This window comes from Australozyma saopauloensis, chromosome 4 (genome assembly GCF_035610405.1).
Source record: "Australozyma saopauloensis chromosome 4, complete sequence".
NCBI classification, from domain to species: domain Eukaryota; kingdom Fungi; phylum Ascomycota; class Pichiomycetes; order Serinales; family Metschnikowiaceae; genus Australozyma; species Australozyma saopauloensis.
The window spans coordinates 1856163-1876141 of record NC_086134.1 but is presented as its reverse complement, the minus strand read 5'-3'; the positions used below and the strand labels follow the sequence as shown (position 1 = coordinate 1876141).

At 45.5% G+C, this 19979-nt stretch overlaps 6 protein-coding genes across 6 annotated transcripts; 3 read left to right on the top strand and 3 right to left on the bottom strand.

The window, feature by feature from the left end:
- Window positions 1–24: 24 nt before the first annotated feature.
- PUMCH_003851 (uncharacterized protein) lies at window positions 25–1263 on the bottom strand (the record flags this gene model as incomplete). Its single annotated transcript, XM_063022808.1, has 1 exon — window positions 25–1263. The coding sequence occupies one exon, from the start codon at window positions 1261–1263 to the stop codon at window positions 25–27; it is 1239 nt and encodes a 412-aa protein (XP_062878878.1).
- A 623-nt stretch (window positions 1264–1886) lies between these two features.
- Window positions 1887–3401, top strand: PUMCH_003850 (uncharacterized protein; the record flags this gene model as incomplete). Its single annotated transcript, XM_063022807.1, has 1 exon — window positions 1887–3401. The coding sequence occupies one exon, from the start codon at window positions 1887–1889 to the stop codon at window positions 3399–3401; it is 1515 nt and encodes a 504-aa protein (XP_062878877.1).
- Window positions 3402–3625: 224 nt separating this feature from the next.
- On the bottom strand, window positions 3626–10483 carry PUMCH_003849 (uncharacterized protein; the record flags this gene model as incomplete). Its single annotated transcript, XM_063022806.1, has 1 exon — window positions 3626–10483. One exon carries the CDS (start codon window positions 10481–10483, stop codon window positions 3626–3628), a length of 6858 nt encoding a protein of 2285 aa, XP_062878876.1.
- Window positions 10484–13809: 3326 nt separating this feature from the next.
- On the top strand, window positions 13810–14694 carry PUMCH_003848 (uncharacterized protein; the record flags this gene model as incomplete). The annotated part of the gene is made up of 1 exon (XM_063022805.1): window positions 13810–14694. The coding sequence occupies one exon, from the start codon at window positions 13810–13812 to the stop codon at window positions 14692–14694; it is 885 nt and encodes a 294-aa protein (XP_062878875.1).
- A 491-nt stretch (window positions 14695–15185) lies between these two features.
- On the bottom strand, window positions 15186–16364 carry PUMCH_003847 (uncharacterized protein; the record flags this gene model as incomplete). The annotated part of the gene is made up of 1 exon (XM_063022804.1): window positions 15186–16364. The coding sequence occupies one exon, from the start codon at window positions 16362–16364 to the stop codon at window positions 15186–15188; it is 1179 nt and encodes a 392-aa protein (XP_062878874.1).
- A 2138-nt stretch (window positions 16365–18502) lies between these two features.
- On the top strand, window positions 18503–19537 carry PUMCH_003846 (uncharacterized protein; the record flags this gene model as incomplete). Its single annotated transcript, XM_063022803.1, has 1 exon — window positions 18503–19537. The coding sequence occupies one exon, from the start codon at window positions 18503–18505 to the stop codon at window positions 19535–19537; it is 1035 nt and encodes a 344-aa protein (XP_062878873.1).
- Between the last annotated feature and the right edge of the window lie 442 nt (window positions 19538–19979).

Sequence of the window (19979 nt, the reverse complement as noted above, 5' to 3'; positions counted from 1 at the left end):
GCAATTTTTCGCAACATACTATGATTATGTATCATTATCTGATTCACTTTCAGACTCTCCATCCAGATCTTCAGGATCTAACCCATTATATGCCACCAAATTTGGCGTGTTTGGTCTGGCAATAATATCATCCCGTGGTATACTTCCATCAATGGCTAGCTCCAACATATGGTTCTTGACTGAGTCAGGAGATATGCCCATGCTCAAGAAATTGGCTATCAATCCGGCGACAACCGGCGCCGCCATTGACGTTCCTGAATATACATGTAACCCTTGTCGCAGCAGTTTCAGAAGCTTTTGCAGCTTCAGCTTCTTAGCACTCACACTGGCAACGTCCACACCACTGGCGAAAATGTCCACACAAGAGCCCCAATTCGAAAATTCGGCGATTCTATTTGTCCTATCATCAATGGCTCCGACGGTGATTGCAGACTTCGCGCTAGCTGGCAGCACGTTACATGCGTTTTGGGCGGCGTTGCCTGCTGCCACCACCACCACCAATCCCGCTCTAGAAACTGAATCGACAACACGATTAATCAATGTGCTGTAGGGAGCCCCCAAGCTCAAGTTGGCTACTCCAGGAATGCCCGATTGGCGATGATGATTGACTGCAAACTCAAGCGCCGATACTATCAGGCCCAAGCTTCCTTGACCCTGACTATCCAACACTTTGAGAATAATAAGATCTGCATCTTTTGCGACACCAAAAGTTTTCGAGCCAATGATTCCTGCTACGTGTGTGCCATGGCCATGCACATCTGTGGTTCCCTGAGTGTTATTGGTGAAGTCGACTCCTGCTAATATACGGCCTGAGAATTGTCGACCTTGGCGATCAATTCCACCATCAATGACGTAAACGTTGACTCCTTTACCATTTACATCATTGTCATAGTAGTATGAATTTCTATGATCACCGTGGCCATAGTAATTCGAGAGAGATACCAAGTGTCGTGGTGCATCGTCTTGCTCCATCAATTCAAAGGCTTGAAAGGTGATATCTGCAGTTAGCTCAGAAACCATAGGGCACCGCCGAAGTCTCTTTAGTGCCTTTTCAGGGAACTCTCCAGAAATTATCAACGAATCGCCAATATTGTATGACTCTTGGATATATGGCAGGACCCGCTCCGAATCGGGATAGGTCTCATCGTAAGAGATGAAACTATCCAAAGTTTGTTTGTCTTTGAGAAGAACAAAATATTGGCCGTAAGTAGTGCACCACAAACTGACAATTAGGCTTATCGAGATAAAGAGTCGTGATTTCATTACAGTTCACAAGTCAGAAGCAAACCGACCAGATCCTAATACTAAAAATGTATGATACAATTGATAGATTCATTTTTGTAATTTGATTTTATCGTAAATAGTAGTGGATGGATCTGCTTCTTGATATGTTGGAGTTTGAGTTTGTTCTTCTGTATTCAACATTTGACTACAGGTCCAAGACAGTCCACACAGTCATTGACTCACACACCTTAGACAAGTATTTTTTTAGTCTGTATTGAAAAAAATTGCCTATAGTATAGTTCTTTTTGTTTTCATTCTGCAATGATACACCTTCTTTCTTTCAACACATTGAACAAGCAGAGCGTTCACCGCATGACCTAGGCGGTTTTATGCCGCCAAGCCGAACTCAATCCATGAATTATTCTCTCAAATATCAAATTGAGTCACTTTTACTTATCTCCAAATCATTTCATGACGAAGGTTTGAGAAACACAACGACAAGCACAATTGATTGCCCGCTAAACAAGTCTCAGGCCACAAGAAACTACCATTTACCTCATTAATGTTCCTCGTTTCTATTTCCAAATCTAGTGGCCTTTTTGTTCTGTACCAGAAAATCCACCCGAAGTGCCATTCACTCGTATGGCTCCTACAACTACTTAATGGACAAATCCGCTGCTACTCTAGCACTAGATACAGAAATGACATACAGGCCACCACAGACTTCTGGTGCAAACTTGGTCGATTCCATAAAAATGAAAGGAATTGAAGATTACACTGTAATTGACGCTTTTGTGGTCGATGGACTACTCAACCAAAGAATCCAATTGAGCGTTCCGTTGGACTATTCTTCGGCGAAACTGCTGGCCATCAAAATCGTTGCTAATGTCACACAAAAATATGACAAGAAGCTTCACACCAGCATTGATACGGAGGTGACGTTCCCTGCGGAACCTAAGCCTATTGCGTATTGTCAAGGTGGACCTGGATTTCCTTGTGCGGTGCCATTGAGCTGCTCTAGCATTACAGGATATCTCGTAGAAAAAGGGTATCAGATTATTTACTATGATCAGAGAGGAACTGGGCTTAGTTCGCCTTTAGAAGTAGACACTTTGCTTGCCGCTGCTCTGGATGCAACGAGCGAGGAAGCCAAGAACGCCAAAATGTTCGAGTACATTCTTCATTTCAGAGCAGATAGTATCGTTCGTGATATGGAGGTTTTACGCCGGGCGCTTTTGAAGGAGAAGAAATGGCTGTTGTTGGGCCAATCATATGGCGGCTTCTGTGCCTTTACTTACTTATCCATGTACCATGAGTCCTTGGAAGCGGTGCTCATCACCGGTGGTGTGCCGCCGATCGTCCAAAGTGCTGATAGAGTGTACGAACAAACGTACAAACGTACCAAGGAGCGCAATGTTCACTACTACCGCAAGTATCCGCAAGACGTCAATCGTGTGAAAAAAATTATTGAATATCTCTCCTCAAACACTGTGCACTTGCCAGCTGGTGGAGTGTTGTCACCTGAAAGATTCCAGCAGTTGGGAATTCGTTTCGGAGCCACTGGTGGCACCGATGCTATTCACCAGCTTGTGGTGGAGTTTTCCGAAGCTCTTGAGACCATCGGGAAACCAACGTACTCTGTTTTACATAAAGTCGAGGCAGAACACAATTTCGATACAAATATCCTCTACGCGTTGTTTCAGGAGGCAATCTACTGCAATGGCCCTACACAAGGCGCTACGCGCTGGGCCGCCGATCGACTCAGATACTCCGTTGGCAACGAGAATTTCGTTGTAACGCCAAGCTTGCTTAGGGGTTCCGAGCCAGTTTTCTTTACGGGAGAGATGGTTTATAAACTGATGTTCGACGATTACACCGAGCTACGCAAGATTAAGCAATTGGGGTATGATTTACACACTTTTGAACTGTGGTCGGAACTATACGATACGGAAAAGCTTTCTCGTATTACTTTTGATGAGGTCCCTATCGTGGCAGCTACTTACTATTATGACCAGTACGTGGATTTCGAATTGACTATGGAGACAAAGAAAGTGTTCCAAGAGAATGGTAATTTGAGGCAGTACATAAGCAGCGACCACTTCCATAGTGGATTGAGGGCTGATACTTCCAGAGTGCTTGGCGCGTTGTTTAAGCTTTTGGATTCAGAAATAGATTAGCAATAATGAAGCGTATAGAAAGCTCTGAGAAGGCTGTTGATCAAAATTTATTGGCTCAGCCATAAAAAGAGTACATATCATACGAATATGAATACTACAAATGGTTACGATAAATATGTATTAACTCCAGTACCAACAACAATACTGGAATCAAAAGTATCCTAATGTTCTCAAATTATAAAGTGTGTGCTGTCAAGCAGCGTAAAAAGTCCCATTTTCATCATTTACTTGAAGTAAGCGCTTCTCTCCTCCTCACTCAAGCCGGCCAAATACTCCTTAATGGCCATCTCAGCACCTTGCTTGTCCTTGCCAAGCAAAGAGTGCAACTCTTGTCTGCGTTTCTCAACAGACAACTCATCAATCTTCTCTTGCAACTTGGTGTGATTGCCTTCAATGAATAAACTGACAGCTTCATCATTGTCGTAGTCCACAGAAGGCATCCAAGACTTAAGTCTTGCAACCTTCTCCAAACGGCTCTTCTCTGCGATCGAGCCAATCTTCTTGAAAAGATACTCTTCGTTAAGACGACGACGCAATCTCCAGAAGAAGAAACGACGGGCATCGCGCCATTGGATCTCCTTGGTAATGACACCCTTAGCCACCATTCTACCGGAACGATCGTGCAAGTCAGCAAATTGAACAGAAATTTGCTGGTAGACAGGCATCAATTGCTTCTCGCGCTCTTGCAACTTGGCGAGAGTCTTGGTGCCGTCCTCTCCACTCTCCTTATCCTTCTTGCTCTGTTCCTTGAGCTCCTTGTAGACTGGGTCCAATCTCTCCATAGCGGCAATCAACTTGTCACGTCTGAACTTGATACCGACCATTCCCTCTGGTTCCAAAACACCTGCACGACTCTCCACATCTGCGTACATCTCCATCATATCGCTATTGATGGTAGGGTCAACGACGACCCAAGAACCACCACGCAACTCACCATGTGGAGGAATGTATGTGAAAATTGGTTGCTTGAAGTCGACCAAAGCATCAACGATAAAGGATCCGTACTTCAAGACTTCGTTGTACATATCCTTCTGACCACCAGAGAAACCTCTCCAGTTAGCCAAGATCATAAGTGGCAATTGCTCACCGTAGTTGAAGTCGTTAATGGCTTGAGCAGTCTTGAAGGCAGAGTTAGGGTACCAAACTTGACCAGCCTCTTGAATGGTCTGCTCGGTGGAGTCTGGGTTAGCTGGATCAGCTGGAACAAGGTTGTCAACAGCCCTGGTCTCAACACCGATAACACCGATTGGGATACCACCAAGACGAGCACGTCCAACAACAACACCACGAGCCCATCCAGACAAAGTCTCCTGGAAGGAGTCCTTGTCGAAAAGACCTGGCTCGAAGCCGCCGTTAGGAGCATCGTCACTGTGAGGCAATTGTCTACCCTCAATCATCCAGCGGACATCATAAGCAACATCCTTGGTAGGCTTGTACTCAACGTCACGATCCCATGGATCGTTGCTGTTCAAGATTGGGATTGGAGCATCACGCTTGGCAGGGACGTAGGAAATCCAGTTCAAGATAGCCTGGATACCAGCAAAGTCATCGGAAGCAGTCAAGTGGGAGACACCGTTACGGTACATAATTTGGGTACCACCCAATTGCAAGTTCAGCGAGTAGACCTCACGACCCAAAAGCTTGTTGATAGCAGGAGCACCTGTCAAAATGATAGGTTGGCCCTCAATTTGAATGGCACGTTGACCCAAACGAACAAGGTAGGCACCGATACCGACAGATCTACAAGTGACAAGGGTAACAGTGAAGATGTCCTTGTAAGCACGCAGGGTAGCACCTGCAATAAGACCAGAACCCTTCAAACACTCGACACCCAAGCCATCTTCCATACCAATGACAGCAGTGATGACGTGACGTTCCTCACCGTTCTCAACGACACGGTCAGTGATGACAGACTTGGATTGACCAGAGGCCTCCAAACGCTCCAAGTCCTCGTTGGTCATGTACAAATACTTGAAACCTTGCTCTTGGTCCTCCGGGTTGTTCCAAGCAGCCTTGATGTAAGGCAAGAGCTCGTCGGCGATACCAATACGAGCACCAGAGTTGGCCGACAAGTAGATACGAGGAATACCCATCTTGCGTGCCATTTCGGTACAGCGGTTGAAGTAGGCATCCTCATCAGGACCGAAACTTCCAATCTTGTGAGTAATGTCGTTGGCAATCACAATGAATTGACGGCCGCGAGGATACTCTGGAGTCTTGGCATCAATCAAGAAACCAACCATACCAATACGGTTCGAGCCAGGCTCTCTCTCACAAGGAGTCAAAAGCCCGTGATCGTCTTGGATAAGCTCACGAGATCTGAAGAAGTCGGCTGGGACAGCAACATTCTCCGTACCTTCGGTTTGCTGTTGTCTCCATTGACTCAACACACCCTCCTTGAACAACTCTGGGAAATCGTAAACGTAGGTGGTACCCATGTTGTGAGCTCTGTAACGCTTTGGTTGCAAACTCTCCTTCTCTGGGTAAGGAGTGGAGATTGGACGCAAGTGCATAGAACCTGGGGTACCGATAGACTTGAAGATCCAATCACCCTTGGTGTTTTTGATCTCCATGTACAACTCAGCCTTGACAACATATCCAGAGACGTTGGTGATGATGGCACGCAATGGGAATGGTTGACCGGTGCTTGGATCGATACAAGAGATACGAATCTCAGCTCCAGTGACTCTCAAACGCCACAATCTACGGCCAAATCTCTCCAAGAAGGAGCCGAAAGCAGCCTCAACCTCCTCTGGCATAACGTTGAAAACAGCAGAGAAGTTGATGAAAATATGGTTCATGTCCGAGTTCGAGGTGTCAATAACCTCCAAGGCATCCAAAATGTCAGACATAAGACGATTACTTTCAGCGATAAGGTACTCGGAAACAGAAACCTTCTCAGAGATAACACCGGTACGGATAATACCTCTGGTGAAGAAACGCTTGTCAGATGGAGCATTCTTACCAATGGCCTCGTAAACGTGGATGTTTCTGTTGTCAGTGAAAATTGGCTTGATGTCGAAGTTCTCCAACTTTCCGAGCTCCAACTGGAAGGCAAGAGCTGGCTCAATGTGACGAATGACCTTGTTCTCAGTGTAAGCTGGAGTGGTGAAGGTGTAGTACTTAGGGTAAGAACCAGCAGTGGTACCGAAGACGAAAGTGATACGACGGACGCAAGCGTTCTTCAAGTCGTCTTGAGACTCCTCGATGATCTCCTTGATCTTGGTCAAGATTTGCTCCTCACTCTCATAGCCCTCAGTGCTACAGATAGCAACGTTGACGACATTGATTGGGGTGTTGGCAGGAGCAGCTGCAGCTTGACCGTGAGCACCAGCACTAGCAGAAAAGCTGATGGTGTCCTTTGGAGCCAAACGTTCCAAAGCAGCAAGCAACATCTCATCGGCATCGTCCAAGTGACGGGCTGGAATCAAAACACCAGTTCTGGTGTTAGCGCCAGGACTAGTGTCCATGACAAAACTCAAGTCAGAAACGGAAGCAGCACGGTTCATACCGGATGGATCCTTTCTTGGGACCAAGGCACTGGCCTGGGAAAGAGATGGCAATTGGAATTTCCAGGACAAGATTGGCAATTTCTCAGACTCGTGGAAGTCATAGTTCATGTGACCCAAAGAGTAAGCACGGTAAGAACGTCTGATGTAAACCTCAGCAGCAGCCATTGCAACCCATTGGTCGGGGTGCAGGAAGAATTGCATGAGGACGTCAAACACAGTGTGTTTGGAGTCGACAACGTCTGACAAAACCGAGAGGTTTGGAGCGCTGTACTTAGCGTAGACCTCACCGTAGGCGGTTTGCATGACAGCAGAGCGCAAGATGTGCTCCAACTGGTCCAGACGCTCCTTGATGGAAGGAAGACTGCACTGGATCAAGATCTCACGGGCTTTAAGAGCGACCTTAGCAGTAGCACGTCCCTCCAACTCAACGATATGACGAAGAGCGTCACGGACAGGGCTTGCAACTGTAGCAGAGCTCTCGTGCAAGATTGGCTGGTAGATGTTACAGATGGCCAAGATCAAGTTGTTCTTAGCAGAAACACGAGAGTGAGAAAGGGCGACGCTAGCAACGCGAGGCAAGTCCTCCTTGTTTTCGTCACGGAGACGCAACAAAACATCTTCCTCACCCTTTCCACCGGAAAAGAGAGACTCGACATTGTAGTATTGCTCAATAAGAGAGGCAATGTACTTGAACTCGTGGTCAGCCAAACCACCGGCGTACTTCTCAGCGATTTCCACCAAAGGTGCGACAACACTGCTGAAGAGAGCGTCTTTAGCGTTCTCTTGCTCAGCCTTCTTGAGGATCTTCAAAAGCTGCTTGGCAGGGAACTCACCATCGCGGGCCAAGGTCTTCTCGACGGTAGAAACCAAGGTTTCATCCAACTTGATTGGCAAACGAGAGTGCAAAGCACTGATAAAAGAGTGCCATTCGGAGTATGGCAACTCCTTCAGGCGCAAGACCTCAATAATCTCATGGAGGGTTTGCTTCATGATCACTTGGTTGTCGTAGCCACCCAAAATGTTGGCAAGAATACCAGCACAACGGTTGAATTGATGGATTGGCTTGGTACCTTGGATTTGTGGCTCACCCATGTCTGGCAAGGTTCCCTCATAAGGCAAAGCATGCTTCACCTTAGATGGGTCGTCAAGCAGCAAAATAGCCAAGATGTCACCAGCGTTCAAGGTGGAACCAGGTTGCTTGATGTTTTGGACAACACCAGACTCTTGGGTGATGAGCGGCATACACATCTTCATGACTTCGACTTCAGCGTAAGCTTGGCCAGCAGTCAAGTGTTCTCCACTGTCAACCAAGTACTTGACAAGCTTACCAGGAGATGGAGTTCTCAATTGGGTTGGGTCATTCTCGACCTCCAAGAGACATGTCTTACCATCGACAGACAAACGAGTGGCAGATGGCTCCTCCTTCCAGTAAACGGTGTGTGAGAGACCGTTCACGGCACACAAAACACCACCATCACTCAAAGGACGAACACCAACGACAACACGGGTACCGTTCAAGAACAAGTTGTATTGCTCAGGGCTAGACTTGGTGGCGGTGAACTTGTACTTGTGACCCTCGTAAATGAACTCAATTGGGAAAATGGTTCTGAGAACAGAAGAACGAGGAACTTGACCCTTCAGGATGTTAGCGGTGTACTCTGCTAAGTCCTCGGCGGATTGAGAGTATGCCAAAATGGCGGCACCACAGATAGTGGCAAGCACTGGGTCTGGTCTCTCAGCAGTCAATTTCTTGCTGATCAACTCATCCAACCAACCGGTAGTGATGGTGTTACCCTCGAAGTCTGGAGTCTCCAAAAGTTTAATCAAGTACTCAACGGTGGTTCTGAAATCACCTCTGATGGACAATTCTTTAAGGGCAACAACCATGTGCTTTCTGGAAGCTTGTCTGTTCTCACCAAAGGCGAAAATATGACCGAACTGGGAGTCAGAGAAACTGTGGATACTGGAGGTGTTGTTCACCGAGAAGTAACCCCAAACGTTCGAGGAAGAACGGAAGTTAAGCTCGTGAAGGTTACCACCGGAAGGCTTGAAACCTTCACCTGGGTCCTCAGAGGTGATACGACAAGCAGTACAGTGACCCTTTGGTTGAGGACGACGTTGGGTCAAACCAGCGTCTGGGGACTTGAACTCCCAGTCAATACAGGTTGACAGATGTGGGTCCACACCGTACATCAATCTGATATCTCTGATACGGTGCATTGGGATACCCATGGCAATCTGGAGTTGAGCAGAAGGCAAGTTGACACCAGTGACCATCTCGGTGGTAGGATGCTCGACCTGCAAACGGGGATTAAGCTCCAAGAAGTAGAATTTGTCATCGGAGTGAGAGTAAAGGTACTCAACAGTACCAGCGGAAACGTAACCGACAAGCTTACCGAGACGAACAGCGGCGTTTTCCATCTCGCGGAAAGTATCTCTCTTGGCGATTGTGACAGGGGCCTCTTCAATAATCTTTTGATGTCTTCTTTGGACAGAACAGTCTCTTCCGAAAAGAGAAATGTTTGTACCGTACTGATCGGCCAACAATTGGACCTCCAAGTGACGAGCGTCACCAGCCAACTTCATGATGAAGATTGGAGAACCTGGAATCTCGTTGGCAGCTTGGTTATAAAGGTTGAAGAAATCCTTCTCGTTGTCGACCTTACGGATACCTTTACCACCACCACCTTCAGAGGCCTTGATCATGACTGGGAAACCGATGATTTTAGCTTTCTCCAAACCATCGGCTGGACCGGTACAACAACCTTGGGCGTAAACATCGTCAGCGACAGAAACAAGGTTGGTGGCAGTATCGACCACAACCTCGTCAACACCAGTACCAGACCATGGAATACATGGGACCTTGGCGTGTTGAGCAACAATTGTCGAGGAAATCTTGTCACCCAATGATCTCATGGCACTACCGGGAGGACCGATGAATATGATTCTCTTGTGGGAAGCTGCCAACATCTCAGGCAAGATTGGGTTTTCGGAGGCGTGACCCCAACCGGCCCAAACGGCATGGACGTCCATTCTCTCGGCGATCTCTACAATTAATTCGACATTGGCGTAGTTGTTGTTGTTGGTTCCGCCCGGGACCTCGACACATTGGTCGGCCATACGGATGTACTCGGCGTTGGCGGTCATGTCTTCTGGAGTGGCCATCACCACGAATTTGACGGCTCTCTCATCGCCGAAGGTCTCGTAAGCCCATTTACGGACGGATCTGATTTCTTTGACGGCGGCGATACCGTTGTTGGCGATCAAAACACGGGTGATGACGGTGTGACCTTCGTGCGCTCTGACAAAGTCAGTCACGGGGCCCGCATCTGCTCTTTCGACGGAGTTGAGACCCAAAAAGTGGGAAGGTAATTCTGAGTGAAGGCTGGAGAAGTTGGCTTCCATTTTGGGGGCAATTAGGGATTTGAACTTGGGGAAAATACGGGATAAAAAGGGTTTCGTTAGGAGCCCGTTCTTGGGGAGTCTATTTACGAGGGGGGCTCGTAACGCAGAAAGATAGATTCTATGAAGGTGCCGGTTAAAAAACTGCAACTTTCTGAGGTTAGTCATTCATTTGCCTGGAGGTTGCTTGTGGTTGAAGGGGAGGTGATTTGGTTGGGGGATTTGAGCTCTGGAAAAACGACTGCTCGTGTGCAGGGAAATTTTCCAGCCGCATTTGGAGTTTTGGAAAACTGATGAAAACTGGTGGTGGGTGAATTTTGGAAAGACATTGATGCTCATTTTAGAGTTGAGTATGAGCGAGCTTGAGATGAAATTTCTGAATATTGGAGTGTTTGCCATTATGTGAGAAGCAATGGTGAATCACCAAACCAAATGGATGAGTTAAATGTGGACCAATGAAAATGAAATTTGTGAATTTGCACAATTTGCCGTATAACCAAGTACATCTCTACATTTCAGGAGGAAGTCGAGCCGAGTTGCCACTGTGAGCCACTCAGAATGTGTTCCAGTGGTCATTAACAGAAGGGTAGTCAAGACGGTCAAATTGTCGAGCAAAGTGTATCAATGGCTCAATTGGTATTTCCTCGCAAAGAGACTTGTCGGGATAAGCAAACTCCTATTCTGTATGCCATCAATTCCGTCGGAATCGACCAGATTGGCTTTTTCCAGAAGCGATGATCCATCGCGCCCGGGTCTATATCTCTAAATCTCTAAAAAAAAATAAACTGTCCAAATAAATAATACCCAAAGATTGCGATTTCACCAAATTTCACGCGAAAAAGTGCATCTCCACTCACAAATCATCGTCACTCCTCCTTTTGGAGAGATCACCTATTATGGCCCCATACACCTCAAAACGGCGCACCGCAAATTATACATACCGCAAGAATAGAATTATATGATTGGGAAATCCAACGGGAAACACACGCAAGCTTTGTTGTTGAGAAACTTACAGTGTCGACGTTAGAAGAAATCGGCGGAAGCGAAAGTAGGCAGAGATATAGTTTGGGGCTCCCGGGAGGCACGGGTGCGCGCTATCTGCAGGCGCGTACCCTGTCTCCCAACATTCGAAAAAGTTGGCCCCCTGTGTGCAGATGCCGATTGACGTAAGTGTTAGGTGAATATTATGTAGTTGGTGTGGGTGGGAGGTGTTATTGTGTGGTGAGACATTTTGTGTGCCTGCGCTGGGTGGTCGGCGTCACCAAGGGAGCCCCGGGCAAACGCGGCCGATTTTCTTTTTTAGATTGTTTGCATTTTGGTAGACATTGGTGTAGGTGTAGTAGTACTAGGTGTAGTTCTATGTATGGGTGTAGATCTATACTTATACATGTATATAGGGTTTACACTGAGATCAGGTTAGAGAGTGGGATTGATGTGATTTGGGAATTTGCTGGTACTAGTAACCTTCGTTTATTTGAAAACTGATGCATTGATGCATTGATGATTATTTGTATTGGCACTGGCTGTATTGGCGGCTGCAAACAATTACGTTTATGGGACTGAGAGGGCCTATGTAGGTTTGATGCTTCGCGGCTAATGGGGGCCAGGCAAACGGATCCATTTTGTGGGCTGGATTCCATACATTGCTACAATTGCAGTTCTTATCTTTGATGGTGGTGCTATCAGTTCTGGATTGTTGGCATTTCGATCTTATTTCTGTATCTGGCGTTCTGGAGTTAGGTGTGCTGAGAGATAGAGAATACAGCCCAAACGCGTAATTTTACGACCCATGCATGTACATGGAAGTTGCCAGTATTGGTTCCAGGCGTGAGATAATACATTCCCTTTTTGAAGGTAAGTGTATTGTGAATTCATTGCGATTTTTTGCTCGAGAACAATTTCAAATTTGGGCTGGTTATTATGTTGTAGTTTTGTGGTGACTCGTGTCTATATTTGCACTGGGACAAGACGCTCCTGAAACACATTTATCGATCAATCCTTCTTTTTGTGTTTTTGAAATAGAACTAAATATTTACTCTCATAATCATTTCTATGTCAATGTAATCAAGAGCTACATGCCTCTAATCCGAATACACGAATGACTTCCAAAATTAAAGTTTTCGAAATCAAATAGTGAGCTAGCTGTAACAGTTCAAACTCGCAAGATTCTGGTAAGACTAATTCCATTGCAAGTCTAGACTAAGTCGCCGCCAACTTCTTCCAAATGAATACTCGTTGATCTGCACCTGCAGGTGCTTTTGCCGCAGTACATCAACACTGGTGACGTTTTGCACCCAACAAACGGCACAGACCAACACCCGATGCACCAGAAGTGAAATCATATCAAAGTTCTAAAATAAATCTGGAAAACGATTGAAACAAAGACGGCGATGGTTTTCATTTTGCAACTGATAAAATGGTTTCTTGCTGCATTGATTAGTTGCCAGTCTTCATGGATTTTGATTCGTGATGTTTCCATTGTAAATTTCAAGTTGTAATGGCAAGTAATACATTTGTGAGTTGCATATGCTGCTTAATAACGGTACAATAGAAGTAACGCCTTCCTCTTTGACTTGTAGATTTATTGATAGCCGTTTGGTTACCCTGTATAGCGTCTGTTCCCGACCTTCTGAAGGAGTTTTTGACCTTCCTAGTGTAACCTATCTCGGCAATCAAGTAAATAATAGCCGACTGCAATCTTATGTTCTTAATATTTACGAGGACTGCGCGTGGCTGATGTCCAGCAAAACGGTCGACTTGCATATCCTGTGTGTTAATATGACAATTGAAGTCAATTATGTTTGGGAATCTGTTGATTCGATCTACATTTGGGCTGTTTGAGCAAAGTTCTTTGATACTGAGGAGACTGGTGGTCGTCCTTATTGTGTAATAGATATAAACGACATGCGGCGAATGAGCCGAAATGGAGTTCTCTCAGTTATCATCCAGGGCAACTATGTTTCGTGACAAAATAGACTAGTTTGTTCTAGATATCAGCTTTCATCATGCTGTCATAGTGTATATCCTCATTCCAGTTTCAGCTATTCTTAAACGGTCGCACCACCAGTACTTAATAAAACTGGCGCTGCGTGCATAATTTACAAGAGTGTTACACATTTCTTTGCTTATTCACACATGGAGCTCTTTGTAAAGATTCGACGAATTTAAATGGTCGTCAGAGTGCTCGTCTAGTGCATCATACACATTAAGCCAGAAGAACCAACCAACTTTGAAAGAGTAGATCATACATATCAAGCCAGAAGAACCAAGCAACATTAAGAAAGTTTAAATATTTGAATTACAAGAGGTGAGGTTGCCTTTCATCATTCGGTATCACCTCTACAGCTATTCTTCTTAGATGACTACTTCAACTTGATCAATACTTTTTTGAGCAAAATCCAATCATTTTCAGTCTTTATTTTCTGCCAAAAGAACCGCAATTCGTTTAAATTGTTTCTTTCGATTGTTTTCAGTTGCCCCGCTTGGTTTGCCCCATGGTTTGCCCCAATACTAAAAAGAAATACATCCTCCCTACCACACATCTCCCTACACAAATCTTAGCGGACGAAAAAAGGACCGCAATTATTAAAAAGATTATTCAACAAAAGTCTCCCATTTTCTTGCCCCATTTTTTTTTTCGCAGAGACCGTATACTCACCTCCACTCCAAGTTCTGTATCCTTCGTCCCTGCATGTACCATTGAAAAATTCCCATCCTACTTACTATCTTCTTTTCACATATCTCATAACACACAAATGTCGTGGCTCTTTGGCTCCAGCTCTACCGAAAAACCTGCCTCCACGCAGTCGCTCGGCTTCGACCCATCCCAGGTCGCCGACGTCTCTTCCATCATCCTGGCCCCAGGTGCCTTGGATTCTTCCAAATTGCACCCTTTGGCAGGTTTGGACAAAGGTATTGAATATTTGGATTTGGAGGATGACCAATTAACAGACTTGGAAAACGGCCTGAGTATCATCGCTGCCCGTAACTGGAGAGATAACTTGTGTTACGGTACTGGTACCATGTACTTGCTCGGATTGGGTGTCGGTGGTGCTTACGGTATGCAAGAAGGTTTGGCCAGCTTGCCAGCCGGCTCGAGCGGAAAATTGAAGTTGAACACTGTTTTGAATCACATCACCAAGAGAGGTCCATTCTTGGGTAACTCTGCTGGTGTCCTTGCCCTCATCTACAACATCTTCGACTCGACCATAGATCACTTCAGAGGAAAGCACGATGACTTCAACTCGCTCGCAGCTGGTGCTTTGACTGGTGCTCTTTTCAGAAGTGCCGCTGGTGTCAAGCCCATGGCATACTCCACCGCTATAATGACCGCCGGTGCTGGTGCATGGTGTGCTTTGAAGAGATTTGTTGCTGAGTAGAATGGTTGGTTGTCAGGTTTAATGATTTATTGCTCAGCGCTTGGGTATTTGATGTTTTCTGTTTTGGTGCTTATCTGCCTGGCGATTGTAAATAGTGACTGATGGTGGCGTCGCATGTATAGCTACTAATTGATTTATTGATCAGACGGGGAATTGTTTTGTAGGAATTGCAGAAGAGTCTGAATTGTTTCGGGTATTTGATTTGCGTTTTACTCAACTTGACGGAAGATTCTGGTAGGCGAGCCCCGATTTGGTGTGTTATGTAGCTCAGGTGTCAAACCCTCTTTTCAACTCAAGAAAAGCTTCAAGTCGGTTCATCTTTTAATATTTGTTGAGTTGGACGGTTTGATTGGTTCTATATTCTATAATGTTTCCTACGCTAATGAAACCAATCTTCTCTGAATGTAGATGAGACCAGATCTTAGTAAGGACTCTTCTTTCTGCGGCTCAGTTCATCTGGCTAGACGGTTGGGGTAGCCTTACATCATCTCTCAAACTTTGAGCTCATTAACAACTACTTTGGAAGTTGCGATCTTTTCTTCAGACAGAGAAGGCGCATCCGGAATTACAGCCTTCGGTCTTTTCTGTGCGTCATCAGAGTCTGTTTCCTCTAATGGTCTCTTTTTATCTTCAAATTGCAATTCCTCAAGATCATAAGCCTTATCCTTTTGCATCACCCTAATGTGAATCTTGTCCCCGTCGTTTTCGATGCTTTCAGCGACCTTTTTCATGTCTTCGATTGTCTTCGACTTGCTAAATTTTTTGTAGTATTCCGACTTGCCTGGGATTTGATTCATAAGAATGTATTTTGTGTTGGCCTGGTGATTGTCTATTGCAAGACATGTGTCGATGAACTCCGTCACGACTTCTTTCCAAGGTTTTGGCGAGTCACTGAAAACAGTTGGGTTGGATTCTGCCGCTTCAGCGATCATGCCCCCGAGCTCAGGAATGTTCAAGTCCCTGCGGAACTGGAGAAATTCCTTCTTGCATCTGAAAGCGCCGTTTACAATCAATGAGACGTTGTGCTTCGAAGTAACCGAGAAGATACTCTCGACAAATTGCCGGAGCGGCTTTTCTCTGTTTCTCATTTCCCTGGTTCTACAATGAACAGTCAAGTTTGCAATGCCGGTGTCGCAAATCTTTTCGACCAAATCCAAGGTCGGCTGTGAGTCAGTGGCATCCATGAGGCGGATTTTGGCACTGATGGGTTTCTTGTTGGGAGTGCCCACTTTCTCCACCAAGTTTCGAAGAATGGAGGTCAAAAGATCAGGGTTCAGTAGCAATGCAGCGCCCATGCCTCCATGAACAGAGAAAGGTTTTGGACATCCGCAATTGAGATCGATTCCATCCACATCTTGAATGACCTTGAGCGCGCCTTCGACGGCTATGGCAGGGTCGGCTGAACCCATCTGAAAGATCAATTTACCCTGTTCAACACCACGGTTTGTGCGGAACACCACTGGGTTTTTCACTCCAGGACGAGTGGCGTCGATGAAATCTACAGTCCCCAATTTCGGGTTTTCCACTCGTGTGCATATTCTGATCTTTCTGTCGATGATCTCAGGTGACCAAACCAAGTCTGCACCGTATTGTAGGGCCAAGAGTCTCATCGGTAGTTCACCACTGCGAACCATAGGCGCGAGACATAGTTTTCCAGCGTACATGGACATTTTGTGATCTATTTTGTGTGGTTTATGAAAGAATAGGTGTAAACTTATGTTTGGATCAATGTGGGGAGTGTAGATAGGAACTGGAGAGAAGCGATGAGATGAGATTAGATAAGTAATTAGTTGAGGGGTCTACAATGGGTATTTGATCATTTTTTGGAATCTTGTCGATGGTCTTGATTCATAATTTATTTTTTTTAAGTGCTAGTTTTTGCCTGGTCGTCGGGATACTTTCTTGATAGCATACTAAAGATGCTACACTACGATAAAAACTCAAAATCATCGTTTCAAAAAGATTTGAACGGAGATGGATTCATGAAGAGCAAATGAACTCAGTTTTGAGCAAAACTCCTTTTCTTGATGACAGTGGTCAGTAACAAATACACTCAAACTTAGGTCAGATACACTATCTGTACCATTTAGCCCGCAAATTAAAAAAACATTTTTGTGCCAAAGAGTAAACAGATGAATAATTGAAAGAGTGTTGTTTTCTTCTGAAATTCGTTTCGAATACTTCTTCAACTACAAGGCTCATTTACCTACCCCATCATCATTGGTCATGCGACAGTTGCCATGGAAAACTATACCGAAAGAACATGGAGCAAACTCCGCCAATTGCATCCAAGACTATAAATTCTCATAAAATATATCTTGGCACTTTTCTTGACATCAGTGCGGCTCACAACATCTACAGATACGCCTGCTTCCATCAAGCCGAACGCTACTACTCATTCACGCTCTTAAAATAGTCTATACGATACGACTGAAAAGCTTTCTCCGTGGGCACTCCCTTAAGTTTTTACGGAAATTGAATACAAGTACTACCATTAGTGGCTTTAAGAGCGGCTCGTTTCACACCTGGAGATCTAAACGAACCGCACGCGAGGCCTTAGTCACTCATTCCTCACTGAGAGAAGTCAACACGATGGAGTTGGGCGGAGTTTCGTTTTGAGCGCTGCTTATTCGATAAACTTCCGTATTCCGCCCAGGTGACGTTTCTTTTCTGTTGCAGCCAATAAGTATCCATCAGATGTAGCTTATGTTGTCACGTGAGACTCGCAGTCACGGGTTGATAAGACCGTCACATCTGTCTGCCTGCAGGTGAGCGTGTGAATCGACGCAATTCCAAGCAGTGAAAAGGGCGACTTTGACCATCAAAGTAGTTTCCGAGTACTTCAATTGGGAATACTTGTGTTCTAAGATAAGAATTGTACTCTGTTGTGCAATTTCCATTTCGAGATCAGGTTTTTAGCCCTATAGCGCGGCGAGGCAGAACGAACCGGCGCCATCCCCGGCCTGCAGAATGCACCGTGCATATGCACAAAATTTTTTTCTGACCGAGGTCTCGACCTTTGATTCGGCCATTGTAGGTGGAAAAAGTGCCATTGAGAGTTGGGTTTTTCTTGAGAAAGACAATTGGGCATTTCGCAAGTGATGGGACAGTTTCTTTTACCATTTTCGGGCCACTTTTGCCCTGATCATCAGTAGATTCCTATGAAACGGGCTCCAGATAATCAGGTGCCAATGGACCTGCATAAAAAGAAATGCCTGTACCTGCCATGCACTAATCATCCTTATGTGACAGGATACCTGATATTCTGCAGGGTCGTGATGACCTGTGCATATATCGTTTAGAAACCGTTGGAGCATCAATCAACAATAATTTCGGATTTCTTCTGGACCCAGGTCATTAGTAGAGCTTCCCGCCACATTTTCAAGGAAACTGCAGAGCAAACCGCTGCAAATTCCCAGATTCAGCGAGGCTGTACTACTCTGGAGCTTCCCGTATCGGGCTCGGCATGCAGGAAAAAAGAAATTCTTGGACCTGCACTGCTGCTGCATGCACAACTTCTTTTCCGTTTCCAGCATGACACCAAACGGGGCATCACTCATATTTAATCAAGATCTTTTCTTTTCCTTCGTTAACTGCATCTTTTCTTCCTTATCAGTGCTCAACCACCTTTACAAAACAATACATCTAGCACTTCGTTGCACAACATCAACATAACATCCTGGCGTCATATCATAGTGTACTAGAGAAAAAGATTTGAGAGAAACTACAACTCCGACTTTCACAATTACAATACATTCAATCGCCTTCTTTTTTATTTTTTTACTTCATTAACACTATTTTTACCACAATGACTCTTTTATTTCATCCAACTTCCAGAACTTTGGGCCAGAGAGAGGGATGCATCACTCCTCTGAACCTCCAGGAAGATAGCAGAGTTCAGTCCGGTTTGTCGTCGATTTTGGCCAGAAGTAACTCTTCATTTGGTCAAAAACCTTCTTATTCGACTAATTCCGCACCGGCTTCTACTAGCCATGACATCTTGTCTCCTCCTTTGTCTCCTTATCGCAGAGAGCCAGCAGCTGAGGAACTGATCTTATCTAACCAGAAAAGCTACATTAACACTGTGCAACCTTTTAGAATCGAGGATTATCGTAGTTACTCGCTCAAGGTGTGTCCCTGGAAAAATGTTTCCGCTGATTACAAAGAGAGACACTTGAGATACTTGAGTCACTACTCTGCATCTTCCTCTGGGTACAATCTGTTCCCAATGAGATTGTCTGAGAGAAGGGACCGCGCTACTGCGCACAAGAAGAGACACCAGTCGCTGAGCTCAGATTCCGACTCGGAGTCTGTGGAGCGTGTAAGAACTCGTAGAGTTGTGAAGGAGAGTCTGGTGCCGCTCTCTGAGATCGAATCGGACTCCAACTCGACCCCTTCGCTGCCACCAAAGAGAAGAAAGGTCAGAAAGGAGCCTCTGTACGTCGGCTCTCCTTTGGCTGCCCAACAGGCCGCTCTCATCGATGAGAACATTCCTGATTACTCGCCTGATGCTGCCCTTACTTTGCCAAAGGGTAACAGTAGATGCCTCAAGATCGAGTGGAAGGGACAGCCAATGGATCTTCGCAACGATCCAGATGCCGAGAAATTGCACCCGGCGGAGGTCATTTTGGCTTCCACGTTGAGATTGCCCTGCAATGTGTACCTTGACTCTAAGAGACGTCTCTTCAGTGAGAAGGTGACACGTTTGCGTAGCGACATGCCGTTCAGAAGAACGGACGCCCAAAAGGCGTGCAGAATCGATGTGAACAAGGCCAGTCGCCTTTTCGCAGCGTTCGAGAAAGTGGGCTGGCTCAACGATGAACATTTCCTGAAGTATCTTTGAACGTAAATCTGCGAAATGTTCTGATAGTTCAACAAGTACATTGGCGGATTCGAGCCCGCTAATGTGCTTCTTTTTTTCTTTTGTTTGTGAGTTTACTTTACTATTTGCTTATCTTCTCCGCTTTGCTACCTTGGGCTTCCCCCAAGGCAGCGTTTTTTATGGCTATTATTATCATGGGTCCGGTTGGTATTATAGAGGGACAAATGGCTACGGGGATGGACAACCTTTTGGTTGTGATGGAATATATTAATTTGGTTTTATTTAAGTGTAGAGTTTGCATACCATGTCTCCGGGTGGCTTGCATTTAATTTTCTGACGTATTGAGATTCTGTGACTTGCGTATGCACAATGTGGTAAAAACCAATGGCAACACCAAGGCATTCTTCCGAAGTGCAACTTGTATTCCCGCCAAAACGACTGATAGACCACACACAGGGTGGCT